At 25.4% G+C, this 18,046-nt stretch overlaps 1 protein-coding gene across 3 annotated transcripts; it reads left to right on the top strand.

The window, feature by feature from the left end:
- Positions 1 to 3,486: 3,486 nt before the first annotated feature.
- Positions 3,487 to 15,497, top strand: LOC145849291 (uncharacterized). 3 transcript variants are annotated; one of them, XM_082954462.1, is made up of 18 exons: positions 3,487 to 3,715; positions 3,786 to 4,027; positions 4,212 to 4,264; positions 4,416 to 4,569; positions 5,440 to 5,588; positions 5,919 to 6,088; positions 6,638 to 6,809; positions 6,886 to 6,989; positions 7,221 to 7,364; positions 7,680 to 7,847; positions 9,424 to 9,534; positions 11,096 to 11,210; positions 11,467 to 11,609; positions 12,312 to 12,382; positions 12,832 to 12,936; positions 13,168 to 13,265; positions 13,336 to 13,513; positions 15,015 to 15,497. In XM_082954462.1, exons 1-18 carry the CDS (start codon positions 3,640 to 3,642, stop codon positions 15,135 to 15,137), a joined length of 2,376 nt encoding a protein of 791 aa, XP_082810588.1. In that variant the 5' UTR covers positions 3,487 to 3,639; the 3' UTR covers positions 15,138 to 15,497. The 3 variants fall into 3 exon arrangements, with proteins under 3 accessions (XP_082810588.1, XP_082810587.1, XP_082810585.1); XM_082954461.1 differs by having other exon boundaries at positions 3,488 to 3,715; positions 7,623 to 7,847; positions 9,448 to 9,534; XM_082954459.1 differs by having other exon boundaries at positions 3,488 to 3,715; positions 7,623 to 7,847; positions 15,015 to 15,496.
- The last annotated feature ends 2,549 nt before the right edge of the window (positions 15,498 to 18,046 follow it).

Below are 18,046 nucleotides of genomic sequence, written 5' to 3'. Positions count from 1 at the left end.
CTTCTGACCATATTTATGAGTATCGAGTTCTTTTTCGTGTTGAATTTAAGTCCATTTGCTTTAGTAGTTACTATAAGTTTATTATAAAATAAAAGGTAGTTCTAAACTTGTACTTCATACGCGCATTATAAAATAAAGTTGAATCAAACGAAAGGAACTTAACTGATCCATAGTCGTTTCAAGATACACCTATACTAACTTTTGTTTTTTTTTGGAATATTTTAATATTAATGGAATTCAATTCTAAACCAATTAACCTTCGTACGCCTAACTTAAAGTTCTACAACTGTGCTTGGCAGTCATTTATATGTAAAGTACTTCATGTGATAGTAAAAGTCTTTTGTGGTCAGACTTTTTAAAAATAGTCGTCGCAGGAAACCGTAAATTTGTAAAGTTATGCTGTAATGTATAGTGATAGACAAGACTTTAAATGTATCCGTGGTGTACGACTCGATAACCAAAAGTTTTTTTCGTGCATCAGGTTATAGGACTAAGTATGTTGAGTGTTTTTGTTTGTCGTTCGATAAACTATATATAACAAAATCTTTTCGAAATGAAAAAAACTGTTATAAAATAAAATTCAGCTTGGTTTCTTACTTATTATTAAATTTAAAGCATACTTGTAAACAGTTAAAAACACGGTGCGGGTAATAATAAAATTGATAAAACGGTGTTATTTTTACAGATTAATTTAATGATAAACTAGAATATATCAGTATGTGATGATAGAACTGTATTCGGAGTGTGATTTAGCACTATTTAATTAGAAAAGTTTAAAGTTTCTGAACCGGGATCCTAATTTGTTGAAAGTAAATAACTTTAGCTATGTTTTTTTTTAATTTCTAGTTTGTTCTGAGTAGGTTTTGATATTTTATGGTTTAAATTTGTAACTTTAAAACAACTCTGAACTTTGCTAAACTAAACATTTCTTTGCTAAAGGCTTTAAACTTCTTATTATACTTATTAAAAGTACAAATTAGTTATTCATATTTATTTGAAAAAGTGATAAGTAATTAATTTAAAACTAAAATAAGAATAAATATATATTTTTTTAATTAATTGATCATTATATACAATCTAAATTAACTAAAAGGTATAACTATAAACTATTTTTTATACGTATCATAACAACTAAGTTCTCAAAAAAAAAACTAATCCCAATATTATAGATATACTAGAGATAAATTGTATAACTTTCATAGTAAAATATTTAAACTAACCATAATTCAGATGTTTTAGCGTATTGCTCTATTTACAAACATAAAAATGTTTCAGCAAAAGCTTTACTAATACTTTTAATACTCTAACGTTTCTAAATCAAACTAGGTTTGAATATAACAACTCCTTATAAAAGTCAGAGTAAAAGATTATTTTGTAAAAAATGTGTCTACAAATAAATCATTAAACGTTTTTATTAAACTTCTTAAGTGGTAAACAAAATAAAACTTAAGTTTGCTAAAACTAAGCGAAGTTATAAAAGTAAGTTATTCAACCTATAGATTACAATCATAGTATATCACTTTGCTTAGTAAAATTAATTTATTAAGATTCATAATTATTATCAAAAATTTAACCAAAATTTTAGGAAATATCGTAGAGACCTAAAAAGAAATAAAATAAAAAGCTAATAGTAGTTAAGAATTGTAAACTATTTAAAAAACATGCTAAAACTTGCTTATAATTATATTTATAATACCTAAAGTAACCTTATTATTTTTTAAATTTGCATGACTGATCAAACGCAGGTTTATCACTTAAAGTTTCAGAATCAAACTTTTACTGATATCCTTTCTAGGTAAATTGTGAACAGGCTTAATTTATCTGTAAATAGTAAAAAGTGAAAAAAAAAAAAGTTAATTAGTTTTTAAAAAGATTTTTAAATAAAAATAGATTTCGAAACGTGGTAAAATTATTATTTATTTTTAAAAGGTGTATACTAAACTTTATTTCAATTGAAACATTTTTTAAGAGAATTTAAAAAAAGTATAAGAAGTACTAAGTCAGTTTTAGTAAGTAAAGTTTAATAGTTAAATTATGTTAAACTTATTTTTTCAGCTGAAATACTAAAAAAGTTATAAAGATATTAACAAAAAAGCTTAAACTATTGTCTAAAAAATAGTTATAAGTACTATAATTAGTAAATCTAACAATATAGAAACTTTTCAGCTTAGTCTAGTTACACCATTATTACTTTTTCAAAATTTTTACTCTTACTATTTTATTAAAAAAAAATTAAACCAAAAATTAAAAAAAATGTTTCTCTTATCAAAACATCCTTTTATACTAAAAGTTAATTGTTTTAGAAAAAGATATAAAACTGTAAACTCTACGACAAAAAAGTAAATATGATTTTTTTAAAAGTAACTTTTATGTGAAATTTTCCAAAATTAACAGATACTTTTAAGTTTATTATTTATGTTTGTTTAATAGTGATACAGAATGTGTTCAAACTTTTTGACTTTTCTGTACTTTATTAATATTGCAAAAAAAATTAATTTAAATTCCCTTTATTTTGCTAGAGTTTGTTAAAACATTAGTAAGTTTCAGTAAAGTCTTATTGAATTTAAACAAAAAAAAAAATTAAATAACTTTAAAAATATTTATTCTTCATCAAAATTCATATAAATACTTCAAAGGTCTAACTTTAAAGTAGCTACTAATCTTAAGTACAAATATATTTCAAGTTTGTTTGCAAAGCATTTTGTGGTTTATTAGAAGGACTTTGTCAATTGTCAGATGCTTAAGTACTATCATAAAAAGAGATTATTTACCATTTAAATCTAGTTTTTGGGTTAGTAAAATTTAAACATAGCTGACCAAACTCTTCTCTTAGATTTGTTTAGAAAAATTGAAAATTGTTTTGTTTAAATAATTTGTTGTTTATATATAATGTTTTTTATTAAATTAAACGTTATTAAAAGTTTTTTTTTACTTTTTCAAATTTATATCAAACAACAATCCAGTATTTTTGATTTTTATTTTTTTTGAGAAATTTATTGCTTTTCGCTAAAAAAATAAATTAACTTTTGTATAGTCATGTTATTCTTTATTTTTGTTACTAATATTTTTTAAATTGAATATAAATGTTTTTTATTTTAGAATTTGATAGTTTTACAAATTTTAAAGTATTGCTTTAGTAGTTACTTTATTTTATGCGTAGTTTTAAAGAAATATTTACGTTTTGTTTCAAGTCAGTTAGTCTATATTGATTCTATATACTTTAAATAATACTTATACAAGGTTATGACTCCTATTTTTAATTTTTACTACAGCATTAATTTCTGAAACTTTAGCGGCCTTTTACGTCTTAAATTCAATTTTAATGCGTTAAAAACTCTATAAAGCTTATAAAGTTGAACTACTTAAATGAAATGTTTATTAAAACCTTACACTGAAGTAAAACATTTACTCATTAAAGCTTGTTAACTGTTATAATGGTAAAAACTTAAGAAATTGTGAACAGATTATTAATAGTTATAATAATTTTATGAGAACGAAAAACAAAATTCGGTCGCTTTTTGTAGTCAATATTTTTTCTTCTGTCTTCTCTTCTCTCTAAACAAGTTGTTACTTTTATATTAGTTTTATATTTTTGTTACAATGGTAAAAAATAGCTAGAAGGTAAACCGATATTTTCAAATGATTTACTCGGATGAAAATAAAGTTTTATGGCGGCATAGTAAAAGTATAGTAAGAGGGCCTACAGTAACAGCAGGTTGGTAAACTTTTAGTTTTTTTGTTATTTTTGTTCTATTTTTTTTTTTGTTTGAATACAAATATCGTAGATGAGTTTTCACCAAAATATTCCTGTCGGTTACCACCAATAAAACAACTATCAAATGAAGCTACTCAACATAAAAAAACAACTATGAGTATGGATACTGAAGGTGACTGGCTTAAAACTGAGCTAAAAAAACAGGACAGTGTTAAGAAAAGGTTAATAAAAACCTATGAAAACTACATGCAAAATCGTTGTGGACAATCATTGTTTTACTCATTGTCTTCCGATAAAACACTAATTGATAAAGTAAGTCTTTTTTATTGTAAAAAAAGTTATGCCAATAGAATTTAATCATAGTTAAAATGTTTTCGAAAAGTTTTTAAAACTCTTGTTAAAAGATAATAAAGTTACTAAGAAAAATATATATGTGCTTTGTAACCAACTTATTTAAAAAGTACAAACTTTCTTTGGTAAAATACAATTAAAACAGAGCTGTTTTGATGACTCTTCGATGAACTATGGGTTATACGGAGATGACTTAAGGTAAATTGTGTTTAAGCTAAAATTTAAACTGTTAAGCATATAATAATTTTTTTCTATAATAATTTTTTTTCTGTACAAAACTTAAATATAACTTTTAATATGTTTGTGTGTGTTGTTTTTAAATTAAAATTAACTGTAAGATTGAAAATAGAGCAAAGGATTTAAGAGTACGGCTGTATGAACTGTCTGAAAAATCTACAACTTACAAGCAGTTTAACCCCTTTTCATTAAAACCTTTATCGTACGACTTTGATGATTTTCCAAAGTATGTTCATGCAAAAGATATCAAAAAAGGAAATTTTAAGGTAGACTCTACTTGTAAACATATTAATTGTGCAAATTAAAATCAAAATTAAAAAATAATATCTCCAAAATTAATTAATTTTTTTTTGTATATACTATTTGTTATTTAATTTTAAATTTTGTTAATATTGATCTTATAAAACTTAACTGTTGTATCTGATATTAGTTTTGAGCCGTTAAATTTGTATAAATTTTTTAACAACTTATAGCCTGTTATTTGATTTTAGATTTTGACACATGTAAGTAAATAATAAAATTGCACACACCTTATAAACTTTTACAAGTGGAAAAATTTATAAAAACACATACTGAACAAACATCTTTTTACTTTAAACGTATGTGAGAAAATCAAAATTGTATTTTAGTAGTATTTTCGTAAATAACCTTTTTATAGTTTTTAATATTTATTTTACTTCGTACTTTCAGTAGGAAATATCATGTTACTAACTTAAATTTTTAAGATTCAATATAATATTTTATACATTGTTTTTAGTAATAATGTTTCAACAAAGTTTAGTTTGTAGCTATTAAAAATAAAATTATTAAGTTTTAGTAGTATTAATGTAGTTGTTATTTTATATCAAAGATTTGTTTTCTACAAAAACAAAATCTAAAAAAACGATTAAGTCACATGTTGATATCAACTATCTTTGTTTCTCATTTTTATTTAGGTTGTCACTATAATAAAAATTATAGTGAAAGTTTATTTATAAGTGACTTTCAAATAGTTTAATTTTTTTAGTCAATTAAGATTAAGATCTAAATTAAGTATTTCAATATCAGGTAAAAAATACTTCAGTGAACACTAAGATAAGTTTAGTAGATAAATAGATGAATAAATTACACAATACAAACAAATTATAACTTAATAGAAGCATATGAGGAAAAACTACATTCAACTAAATGAAAAAATACTTCTTATTGATAAAGAACTTCCATTTTGTAGCTTTAAGCATGATCCTTATCATTGGAGACTCAGTGAAAGATTAAAAAGTAAATTACAAAAACAATCCGAACCAAAGTAAGTGTGAAGTGAATAAAGTTATATATCAATATGTTATTATTTATCTATCAAAAAGGTTCTGTACTTTATAAATTAGTTGTTTGAACACTGGAAAAACATTTGCACTTTTTATTAAAACAATAAAAAAATTTGAGCATTTTTTATATCTAAACTTGAGTCGCTGAAAGTAACCTACTATTTTATTTTTTATAAAAAAATTCCTTGTATATTCTTTTCTGGTTTAAAGTTTTTTGTACTTTTTTTATGTAACACCTACATTAACTATACATAATTTAAAAAATCAACTTCTTTAAAATATTAATACCTTTAATAAGTGTCAATTTTCAGAATAAAAAGAAAAATTAAAATACCAAAAATTAGCGGTATACCAAAAGTAAAAAAGAAGGCAGCAACAATCCCAAAGAATCCTTTTAAATCTAGTCTTGAAAGAAACATAGAAAAAAGTTGGTTGAAAAAGTATTCTCCTCCTAAAAAGATTCTGGAAACAATTGAAAAAAGTAAATGTATTAAAGATATATAGTTTTAAGCTTTCTGTAAAAGGCATAGTTAATTCGGTTTTTAATAAGTTTAGTACTTACAAATTTGCTGTTATGTATATTTACTTAAACTTACAAAAGTTAGCTATAATTTAAGAAACTTATTGACATACTTTATAAACTCTGTTATAAGTAGTTAGAAACAAGTTAAAAACAAAATTAATTTTACTCTGAAAGTTTATTAGTACACTAGCATTATGTATTTGAAAACAACTTGCAATACATACAGCCTGCATTGATATTTGTTTAAGTTAATAGTTATTACCTCCATAAAAATAATTTTTTGTTATTGTTTAACTTTTTTGTTTTAATGTTAAAAAAAACAGAGCTCTTATAATAAAGTCGAGTACTGTTAGAATTAAATTTAAATCATCTCTATCATATTTCTTTTTTTTAATGATTTTGTTCAACTCAATACTTTTCTATTTAATTTTTGATATTTTTTATTAGTCACATAAAATAAGAACTATTTAACTTAAACTTTCGTATAAAAAACTTAATAACTTTAAGATTGGGATACGAAGAAAATCGCTATAGAAACGATAGAAAACGTGGAGGAAATTATAAAAGAAAAACAAGACCAAAACGATGTAAAAACCGTAGAAAAGATGTTTAAGATAGACTCAACTAGTATGACATCCCAGTCCTTTTTATTAAAACAAACAGAAAATAATTCAAAAAAGTAATTAAAAAAGTAAAACTATTACAAATAAGTTTTGATAGTTATTATCTAAATATGTATTATTTTTCACTTTTAGCACAAACTCAAATCAAACGATAGACTCTTTAAGTTCAGTGACTTTAAGTGAAACTTTTCACGAAGCAGATGTTCTTCAAAAAGATAGAACTTATTTAAATAAAAGTCAGTGCAAAGTTTATTTAAGTCTAAAAAATCTTATTGATAGTGTATTTTATTTTTATATTCTAATTTTAAGTTTTATTTACAAAGGAAAAATTAAAATGGTTAAAAAAAAAGTAATAAAAACTATTAAGATTCATTATTTTCAATTTCGAAATATTATCTAATTACCTATATTCAATGTTATTAGAATTTTCTTTAAAACTTCACTAAAATTAGTTAAAATCCTCAAAGGTAGCAGCACTGACTTCAAAGAGGAAGAATTCGGCGAAAAAATTAATTATTCAGAAAAAATTGAGGCAGGAATAGTAGATCCTGAAAATGATGACTCTGTTTCTGAAAATGTTAATGAAACAGTTTCTGACCTGCCAAAAACAGGTTTTGAGAATTACAAAAAAAATTGTAAATTCTTTTGCATGTTTTCATATGCGTGATATGTAGAAAAAACATCAAAATAAAAGTTAAAGAATATTTGCATGGTCATTAACTAAAACAGTGTTTATTACATTTCAAATCAGTTTTTGTGTTGTTAATTATCATTTTCAACAGTTTTTTAAAAAGTAGACTAAATGAGAAATTTTTGTACCTGATTGTTGTTTTTCTTTACTTAAAATTACCAAATAATATGAAATAAAGAAATAAACAAAGTCCATGAGGAAACATCAGAAGTATCTAATATTTCTAAATTGAAAGAGAGTAAAGTAGAAAGCAGCTGTGAAGTATTAAAGTCAGACAAGCTATCGAAACAAGGTGGTTGCACTGAAGTTAAAGACTTGAAGAAAATTGAAATAGAAAGTTTACAGAACGAATCAATAAGTAACTCATCTGATATAGAGACTTCAAAAGAAGCACTAATAATTGGTAATAGTTTAGTTAAAGTAATATTTTGCGTATCAGTAGATTTATAATTTTAATTTTTAAAAGTTTAGTTACATTAGTATAACTTTTAAACTAGTGTTAAACTTATTCATAAATTTCGGCATATTAACTCTCTTTTTTGTAGTCGGATGTTTAGAAGTGTGTTAATATTTGTTAGATTGTTTTAAAAAAGTATGCAGTTTTGTAGTTAGTATTCTTGCATGCTATTTTTTTTTTTTTCAAGGAAGCAACAATATTCAAATTGAACTTTTTACTTACTACTTTATAATAAAAAATTTCTTGAGTCATTATTTTATCTTGTGTAAATTAATTATTAGTAATAAAAAGTGTATCATTTAGGACTTGAAGTCTTTTTTTTGAATACCAAAATGGGCGATATTTCTTTTTTTGGATCAAAATGGGCTCTGAGGGAGCAATAATTAGTAGTTGAAGTAAAAAATTATTATCTAACTACTAAAAAGAATAATGTCTAACATATAGGAGCTTTCTGTAATTTCTGCTAAAAGGGCAACAATGAATATGAGTTTTGTAAACTTTGGAACAAGCTTATTACATGTCCTCCTAATTGTAAAGTGACCTTATGTTCAAATATATATTTTCGACAAACTAATGATAAACAATTAATCATAAGTACATTAAATAATGGTAACTGCTAAATATGTTTTTAAACATTCCTGACCAATTTAAGATAACTAAATTAAATATATAACAGTAGAAAGTATTGTAAAAGTATAGAAATATATTGTTTTATTTTTATTTTAATAATATTATCAAACATGTGATGAAAAAATTTTTGAACAACTAATACCGTTGTTAATCTTTAACATTTACAGTCTTCATAGTCATTATCACACCACAATATTTTAAATATAAATGTTAAGAGTTTTTAAGTTTTTATTTTTTGAAATAGTTCAGTCTAGTTGTAGTATAAATATTTTTTTACAAGATTTATTAGAAGACTTAAAGACTTTGTTTTTTTTTTTATTGAAGCAAATAGATAATATTTCAAAACAAATACTTTTAACACAGTGTCTTTCTCCAAAAATTAACTTGGCATATAAATAATTTAACTACAATATAATTGTCTAAACGTGTCTTTAATTTTTTGAAACATGTAATTTTGTATATGCCACGCTCAAAACTATCTTAATATAATTCAAAAAAGAATAAAATCTCTAAGTTTAGATTGTAGTTAAGGGTACATATGTTTGTACAAGACAAAATATAGTTTTGAAAAAAAAAAGTTTATTGTATCAAATAAAAAACTAAGTTGTAACTTTTTCAAAATTACGTTGGTTTATATTCCTTACATCTTTTTTATAAAACTTGATAATCAATATTAATAAAAAATGTTCTTTAAATTAAAAAAAGATGAATAAGAAAAGATTGACTACAAAATATTACAAGATTTTAAAGAGCTTTTTTGAACAAAAAAAATATTTAAACTTATACGCGACACTTTTTTTTAGTTTAACAATAAACTACATTAACATTTCACTATGAATCTAACCACATACGTTTTTATACAACTATGAAAAATTGAATACCAGCTTAATAGATAATCATAGTCAAAAAATTGAAGTTGAGAGCCATGATACAACTTCATTAGCAATACCAAAAGAATTGCAAAAAGAACCTGAAATAAGAATACCTTCTCCAAAAATAATTGGTTTGTAAAACTTTAGTCTTTAAATCAATAAATATGTTGTATTTTTTTATAGCTGGTCTAATTTTAACAAGCTAAAGGCCACACAACCAGTGCACTTAACAAAATTTTAGTTGAAAATTACATCTAAACTTAATTAAATTTAATATAAAGAAGAAAAGTATTAAACTACTAAAAAACTAACTAACAACTTTAGTTACACTTTAGTTTACCAGATACGCTTTACCACAGTTTGTTTTAACTACTATGTTATTTGGGAACGGGTCAAAAGTGCACGAAAACAAAATTGCACGAAGGGTCAATTTTGCACGAAGACAGTTTTGCACCAAGGATCAGTTTTGCACGAGTTACAATTTTGCACGGAAAGGTCATTTTCGCAAGAGAGTAAAAAAAAAAAATAAAAATATATAAAAAAAAAACAGAAAAAAAAAGATAAATTTATAAAAAAAACAAAAAGAAAAAAAATGCTGACCGAGGGTAAGGGTTAGGGGTAACAGTGATAGTAAAAATCAAAAAATAACTAATCAAATTATTATCAAAAAAAGCAAGAAAAGATAATAAATAAATAAAAAATATTTAAAAAGAAAAAAAGTTACCGACCGAGGGTAAGGGTTAGGGGTAATAGTGATAGTAAAAAAAAATAAATGATAATAATATAAAGTTACCGACCGAGGGTAGGAGTTAAGGGTAACAGTGATAGCAGTGGCGTCGCGTGGTATTTTTTTTAGGTGGTACAGAAAAAAAAAATCCGAGTTGCCGGTGCTCGAATTGCTAGTGATCGATTTGCCCCTGGTCGAGTTACTTCTGCTCGAGTTGCCTCTGCTCGAGTTGCCTCTGCTCGAGTTACTTCTGCTCGAATCGCCTGTGCTTGTGTTGCTTCTGCTCAAATTGCCTGTGCTCGAGTTGCCGGTGATCGAGATGCCTCTGCTCCAGTCGCCTCTGATCTGCTTAGCTTTGTTTTCATGTTTTGTTTACAATAGCTTGTCGAATGATACTTAAGCTTGTACTGTTTTGGGGGATTTTCAACTTAGTTTACTTACCGCAAGATATTGATTTTGCGGTAATTCTTGAATAAATTTTGCTTTTTTGAGTTCATTTGCGGCAGTCAGCTAAGAATTTGCGGCAGTGTAGTGAGCAAAATGGTCGTTTTCTAAATTGGAGTTTTATAAGAGATTTTGTTCTAAAATGTAACGAAAACGTTATAGATACTTAATTTTTTCTTACAAAATTATAAGGTGGTGCAGTTGCGACAGTGTAACACCCCACGCGACGCCCCTGAGTGATAGTAAAATAAAAAAAACGAAAAGAAATTAAATTAAAATTGATAAAAAATCAAAAAATCAAAACAATAAAACATTCAACCCGTGCAAAAATATCTCCGTACAAAATTGTCTGCTCGTGCAAAAATGTTCCCTCGTGCAAAAGTAACACTTCGTGCAAAAGTGTCTTCGTGTAATTTAGTCCCCTCGTGCAATTTTGTCATCTCGTGCAAATTTGGCACCTACCCATGTTATCTATATCTTAACGCAGATAGCAAAAGTTATTTTGTAAGTTTTTGTTACAGAAAAGAAAACTGAAAAAAGTATAACAAAACGTAAAAGAAAGCCTAGAAAAAGTTTAGTACAAGTAATCAAAACTAAGGAAGTTGAAACTACTACTGAAAACGACTCATCTTTCAGGTATTTTTTGTGTAATTATAACACGTATAACTTTTAATAACTTTTTGAACTATAAAAAGATTTAACTTACCTTAAATATTTCTTCTTTAGTAGAATATTCAATCTTTAATCATAAACTAGCGTCGTAAGCCAATAAGCTAAGTTTTAGTAGATTATTCAAAAAAAAATTAATACTTTTATTATCGTAAATTTTAAAACATTTGATAAACTTATTAAATTCATAAGTAAAAAAAGTAAAAAAAAAAAAATTTTTCAGATGGGCTGACAACCAAGCAAAACTTCTTGCATTAAAAAGAAAAAGAAAAGCGCAAGAAAGATTCGATAAAATGAAAGAAAGAAGAAAGTCAACATTTAATGATTTAGAATTTTCAGATGATCATAAAAATGATCAAAATTTTAGTAAGAATGTAATATGTTTCGACGAATGCATCATACATTGAATAAATAAATTAAACTTCACTTTAGTGAAAGATTATTATTGGACTATTTTTTAAACAAAATAATGAGTTAAGAGAATAACACACTGTTTTAAATAAAATTTGAGTTTGGTTTATTTCAAGGAGTTTACTACGTTCAAAATTAAAAAACTTTTTTTTTCTAGTCATTTAGTCTTTATGCGTTGTCACAAAATATATTTTATTACCTTGGTACTCATTAGTAAAACCAAGAAAGTAGTTTTAATTCAGCAATTTTATAATCTTTTTGTGTCTGTTTTAAACTAAAAAACTAGTACAAGTAACTAAATTACTGAGAACATCTAGAAATAGCATAGTATGTTGATTAACAGTATTTCTTATAATATTTATAACAAACTTTTCAAACTACAATTTTTTTAAGTGTTTGTATTTGACGATGACTTTCTAGCTGTATAGTTGTATTCTTGTAATTTTGAAACTCAAAAAAAAAAACTTGTAAGGACTAACGTAACTTTTTTTATTTAAACAAAAATTACCTTAAAATAAAGTGTGTAGTGTTTTGTACAGAATATTTCGAGCTTTATATATAAAACTAAGCTTAGCCAAAACTAGCAACATAACTAGTTTATATAAATCAATGCTTTTATTAGTTTTGTTTACAATTAAACCTTTAGTATCTAAATAGGTAGCTTCTTGGAACCGTACTGTATAGTTGACCCTGAGCTTATTGAATATTATGAGCGTGTTTTCAAACAGGTAAACCTTATTTAAATAAATTGAATAGAAGTGTGTATTATATTTGATAAAAGTCTTATACGATTTTCTTCTTATTTTTTAATTTTGAAACTCATTTTATTATTTTTTTATATCCTGAATAGTAAGATACAAACTTAGAACAAATATTTTAACTTACTATCTTTAGGCATTCTTGTTTTTGCTTTTATACTAAACATTGATCTATACTTTAACAATTTTAAATAAGAATTTATCAAAACTGAGCTATCTTTAAAAACTAATTAAAATACTATCGTAATTTTAATGTTTAAAGTAAATTAAATTTCATTATATTTTGATAATAAATCTTAACAGAAATTTTTATTATAACTTATCATTGAGTACGATAAAAAACTATTGATTTCATCGTAATATTACACACTTGAAGCACTTGATATTACACTCAATTACAATGTTTTACAATGTCACAGCACGACAACAACAAGGACGGGTACTTAGAAGGTTTTGAGGCGCTACTAGCGATTGATTATGTTATTCCTGACATTGACGATGCTCATATAGAGTACATTTATCGAGTTAGATTTTTTTGGTTATTTGCTTAAGGATGTTAATGCCTTGTCAGGTGATACTAGTTGACTCTGCAAAAAGAAAAACGACGTATAAATTATAAAGCTTTTGTAAGCCTCATGTTAATGTTCTGAAACAAAAAGTAATCTTTTAAACTCTCTTTTAGAAAGTACAGCTGCTTAATTTTGTTCTTTTTTTTTGGTTATTATTTCAAATTAATTTACCTTAAACCTTTTTAGATCCTTGAACTTTCAAACTTGCCTATATACACGGGAAAAATGAATCAAAACTTGTTCAATATCGTCCTATCACTAACCAGAAAAATAGAGTCTTTAGAGTTAGTTTTACTTCTTTTGTATGATTTGATTAGTAAATTCAATGTTTTTATTTTAAAAACTAATTTTTAGAGGGTTTATGAAAGGAATGCTGAACAGCATGGACTTTCAATCAATCGATTGGAAGTTTTATCATGGTAAGAAACTGTTTCAAAGACTTGTAGACAACAGTAGTGATGAAACAATGTCAATTGACTGTTTGTTATTTGAAATAGAAGCTGGTTTGCTGTCTAGATTTGAAAACAAACAAGTTTGTATTTAGTTTAATAAATAATTGGTAGAAAATAAGATTATTCTGTTTTATATCAAACCTTAAAAAATATTAAGTTTATATGTAAAAGTTTTTCTTGAAAATTTCTCATAATGACTGATGACGTTTATAGCTTTTTAATCCTTTTCAACTAAAGTAACAATGGACAACAAAAGGTAGGTAATCATGTTGTACCGTGACAAAGGGAATTCAATGATAAATGTTTACTAAAAAGATTTCTTTTGTTATCAATTAATCTATAATAATACCGTGTAGTAATGATATTTTTGTAAACTACGTGACAAGGCAAAGCTATTTTAATGTTTTCATAAAAATCAAAACAGTACTATAAAAAACTAAATGAAATGTTTCAATGCTAAGTTTCCTTATACCTTAAGTAGTTTAGTACAATTTCAGTAACTATTTAAAATTAAATTTTTAGGCTGATGTTTAGATTAAACTTTAATTTAATTAAAACGTTAAGTAAAATTAGTACATTTTTCCTTGACTTTTTACACTTTTTTTAGTAAGAACAGACTCCCATTAGAATTATAAAACACTTATTATTTAGTGCAAAAAAGTTATCGTTATAAAATTATCAAGAACTCTGTTCTAAAAAATTTAAAATGAAAATGAAAATTGTCTTGAGACTCTCAAATCTTATTGTAAGCATAAAAAACAGTGAAAGTTGATTAAAAAAAATATAAATTTATACTTTATATACTTCACTTAACAGTTCCATAGTCTTATCAATTTTTAACCTGTACAGGGTTTTAGAAGTTTTAAAAATGATAAAATAGAATGGAAAAAAAAAAATTAGATTAATTAATTTAGATTTAAAAATATCACCAATTTATAAAACTAAACGTTCTTCAAAGTATATACAGAGGGTAGAAAAATACTCATTTCAGTTATCTTAAAAAATAGTATTATTCAATTTTTATTTAACATTTGTATACTAAAAATAGTAAAAAAACCTTGAAAAATTAAAAAAAAGTTATTAAATACTAAAAGCTTATAACTTTTTTCAATCTTAAAATATAAAAAAGTATTTTTTGCTTTAAAAATGGGTAATAAAATGTTAACGTGTTTTGTATAGCCTACATTAGTAGTGGGCAATTTTTTCTAATCGGCGTGCGCGATTTACCTCGAATAGCCTTTTTCGGGCTGGACTTGTTTAAACAGCATTATTTGCAGCTTGTATATTTTGGATGAACTATACTCTGAAATAGAGAAAAAAAACTTTCAAAACCTCAAATTTACTGAGTTTTTTATATTTTACGCACTACAGTGCACTAAAAATTATTTTGAAATAATTTAAAAATTGTTTGCTATAAAAATCAAATTTTTGATATTTTGCATAAGTAGGTCAGGAGCCAATGATTTCTATTGGTAGGCCAGATCTAGATACTTTGCCAAGCATAACCTATACTTTTTTTTTTTTGAAATTTTTTTGAAAGAGCTGTTGTAAGCACATTGATTATAAAATACTTTTTTCCAGATTCGAAAAGAGTTGTCCAAGTTTTCCCATTTCAACCTGCTAGACTTCCTCACTTATCTACCACTGTTTACTTACATTCATGATCACATCGTACACCAGCCACTTAAAATGTTCGAAACATGACCTTTGTTTTTAAAACTGTCTTAAAATTTTCAAAGCCATATATTTTTATGCACTTAGTTGTTTAGTTTTCACTGTTTTTAGTAAAAACAAAGTCACAAATAAAGAGTAGGTTATACTAGAAGAATGATATCTTTTTATATAATAATTTCAAATTACTTTGAAGTAATTATACTTTTTTGTTCAAGTAAACCTATTGTCTAGTTTTTTACTACGGATTTTTTTTTTAACTATTGCAATTTTAAAACAAATTATAATTTTCATTAATGTTTTAAAACAAATATTTCTCAATATGTGCACAGATGAAAACTATATTTTTTTATAATACTTTACTTGAGTAAGCATGTGTTATATAATTGTTGAATAAACATTTTATTAGTTTTTATTAAAAAATATGATCAAACTATAAACAGTATATTGATTTTATTATTTTTAACAAACATTTGTTTATTCATTTTTAATTTTGTTTTAATAAAAACAACTTTTACTGCTATACAATATTACACAAGTAAGAAAACAGGGTTGACTAAATAGAACTAAACTAAAACATAAAACACGATTAAATATACGAAAACTAATGTAATAAAGAGCATCCTTGCTAATCCAGTCATATTAAGCAAGCTATTATTTAATTATAGCTGGATAAAAACAAACAGTCGTATTTTTAATAATCAACCTCTTTTCAATTAAGCCATTTATATAATAAAATTCACACTAAAATTTTCCTAATTTAATTATTTTTGATTACTTTAACAAATTAATTAAAACAGATTGTAAATAAGTAAAGTTAAATTTTGATAAAGTTAAAAAAACTATTTAACGATAAAAATATTACAACATACAAAACTTAATTTATATCTCTATAATAACTCTTGATGGAAACGAATGGAGGTTTAGTTAACTAACCAGTAAGGTTTCTTAGCCAAAAACTCACGGAATTAGATGAGTTGTGACACTATTTTTTGTACGGTTTCTGGTAGACAACGATAGTAGGCTAAGCTAAGTAATCACCCATTTTCTGTGTGGTTTCATCAGTCAGTCACAACCTTATACATCATGCTTGCATGTATAAACCGTTTGTAGATTGAAGACTGCAAGATTTTCGGTTGTGAGTGACTGATGAGTCCTAATCAGGACAAAACCGGTCTCAGTCTACCGAAAGCTTTAAGCCTGATGATCAAACTGGTATGATCAAACCTTGTAAACTTGAGCTTGTCTCACGGCATATGAAACTCCAGGCTTCGGTTCAGTAGACTTTCGTCAATATTTTTGTTGATTGAATAAGTTACGAAAACTTTTTTAGTGTGTTTCCAAGAAATATTAAAACACAGTTAAGGTATTAGTACTAAAATCTAAAAAAAAAACTAAGTTCGTTTACAATTAATGATTTCTCTGAAAAGTATTACTAATTTGAACATTTAAGTATCTTGAATATGTCTTAAATTTTAGTCACAGCTAGCTCAATGAGCCAGGCTTAAAAATATACACAATTCAATTGAGCCGGCGGAAAATTTAAGTAAAAAGCTTAGGATTCCGTCAATAAAACTGCTAAAAAAGACAAAAAAAAGGATTATTTAACTTGGGCAGCTGAGAATAGTGCATAAAAATATCAAAATAAATTTTGAAAGCAATGTGTCCACTGTCCATGTAGTTAATTTAACTACGCTACTGATAAATGAAAATTCTAGATTAGCAACAACCTCATAGAAAATATAGTGGACTCAGGATGATAACCGGTCAGTCAATAAGCTACCCCTAGGAATTTCTAATACAACAAACATCAGGAAACAGACTGAGATATTGTGGAATCAAGAAACAAGGCTACTTGGCTTATTTCTTGATTCAAAACATTAAGTTGTATTTAGTTGTAGTCTGTAACCAAATATATAAGATAAATGTAATAAGCTCTGTGATTGAAAACAGTTAAATAAAATGCAACATTAGGCGTTCATCTGCGCGTCCCTATATGATTTTAGCCATTTATTCATTGGGAAAAGATCTTTAAAAAGTTTCACTTTGCTTATGCCTTACCCATCTTAATGAGCTGCTATTTTAGAAATATATAATAGCATAGACTCCTATAATTTAAGCTAAAGGTGTCAGAATTGAGTTAACCACTTATGCAGTAAATATCTGCTTAACAACTTATTAGGGACAGCCCCACCAAAAAACACAAAGTAGAAAAGAAAAGAAAAATACATAACGCTTTGGTTAATAGATCTCAATACTAGAAAGCACAACAGCGAAGAGATTACAAAAGCTTTATATACTGATCTAACCATACATGACCTTTTGTACCAAGTAACCGTGGCTGCATAGATCCTAGAGATTAAAACTGAGGTTTTAAAGTTTGTATTGTAATTCAGAAATGTTTTCAGACGAGATATGCTATTGAGATAAGGAGCACTCGTTCTTTGAGGCCATATATTTCAGCTTGCTTGAAATTAGTGTATCGTAGAAATTTAGTACAGGTTTATTTAAGAGTTTTGGTTTTTGTATTTACATTGTACAGCTTTAATATTGCTAATTTAACTCTGCACGTAAGGCTCTTTTTTCATGTAATGTAGTATTGTTTTATAAATTGAATTTCCGTTATTTCATATCACAGGGCAGCAGACTAGTTATTCCAGTACTTACACGATATAACAAACTTTAATTTTTTCTAGCATCAAGTTTTTAAACGCTCATAATCGCTAAACACAAAAAACCGTTTGAATTGATGTTAAAAAAGAAAAATTGATTAAATTTTTCTATTTGTTAAGATAATTTCAAGCACTTAAAATGCAAAAGAACTGTATTTGTAAAAATTGTAAAAATTAGATAAATCGTGTCAAGTTTTGTAGCTTGTATTGTACCGTTAAAACGCTTAGATACACAAATAGTTTAAACATAGAGCATGAATAAAACTTTGA

The sequence above is a fragment of the Thalia democratica genome, chromosome 1 (genome assembly GCF_965202585.1).
Source record: "Thalia democratica chromosome 1, ktThaDemo2.hap1.1, whole genome shotgun sequence".
Lineage (NCBI taxonomy): Eukaryota > Metazoa > Chordata > Thaliacea > Salpida > Salpidae > Thalia > Thalia democratica.
Note: the sequence above shows the minus strand (reverse complement) of the source record. Positions and strands in the feature narration are given on the sequence as shown.

Excerpts from the sequence above, each read along its gene's own strand:
- LOC145849291 (XM_082954459.1), top strand. The coding sequence starts at position 3,640 with ATGATTTACTCGGATGAAAATAAAGTTTTATGGCGGCATAGTAAAAGT. Across the intron at positions 3,716-3,785 it reads AGGGCCTACAGTAACAGCAG|ATGAGTTTTCACCAAAATAT; the intron begins GTTGGTAAACTT and ends CAAATATCGTAG. Across the intron at positions 12,383-12,831 it reads ATGAGCGTGTTTTCAAACAG|CACGACAACAACAAGGACGG; the intron begins GTAAACCTTATT and ends ACAATGTCACAG.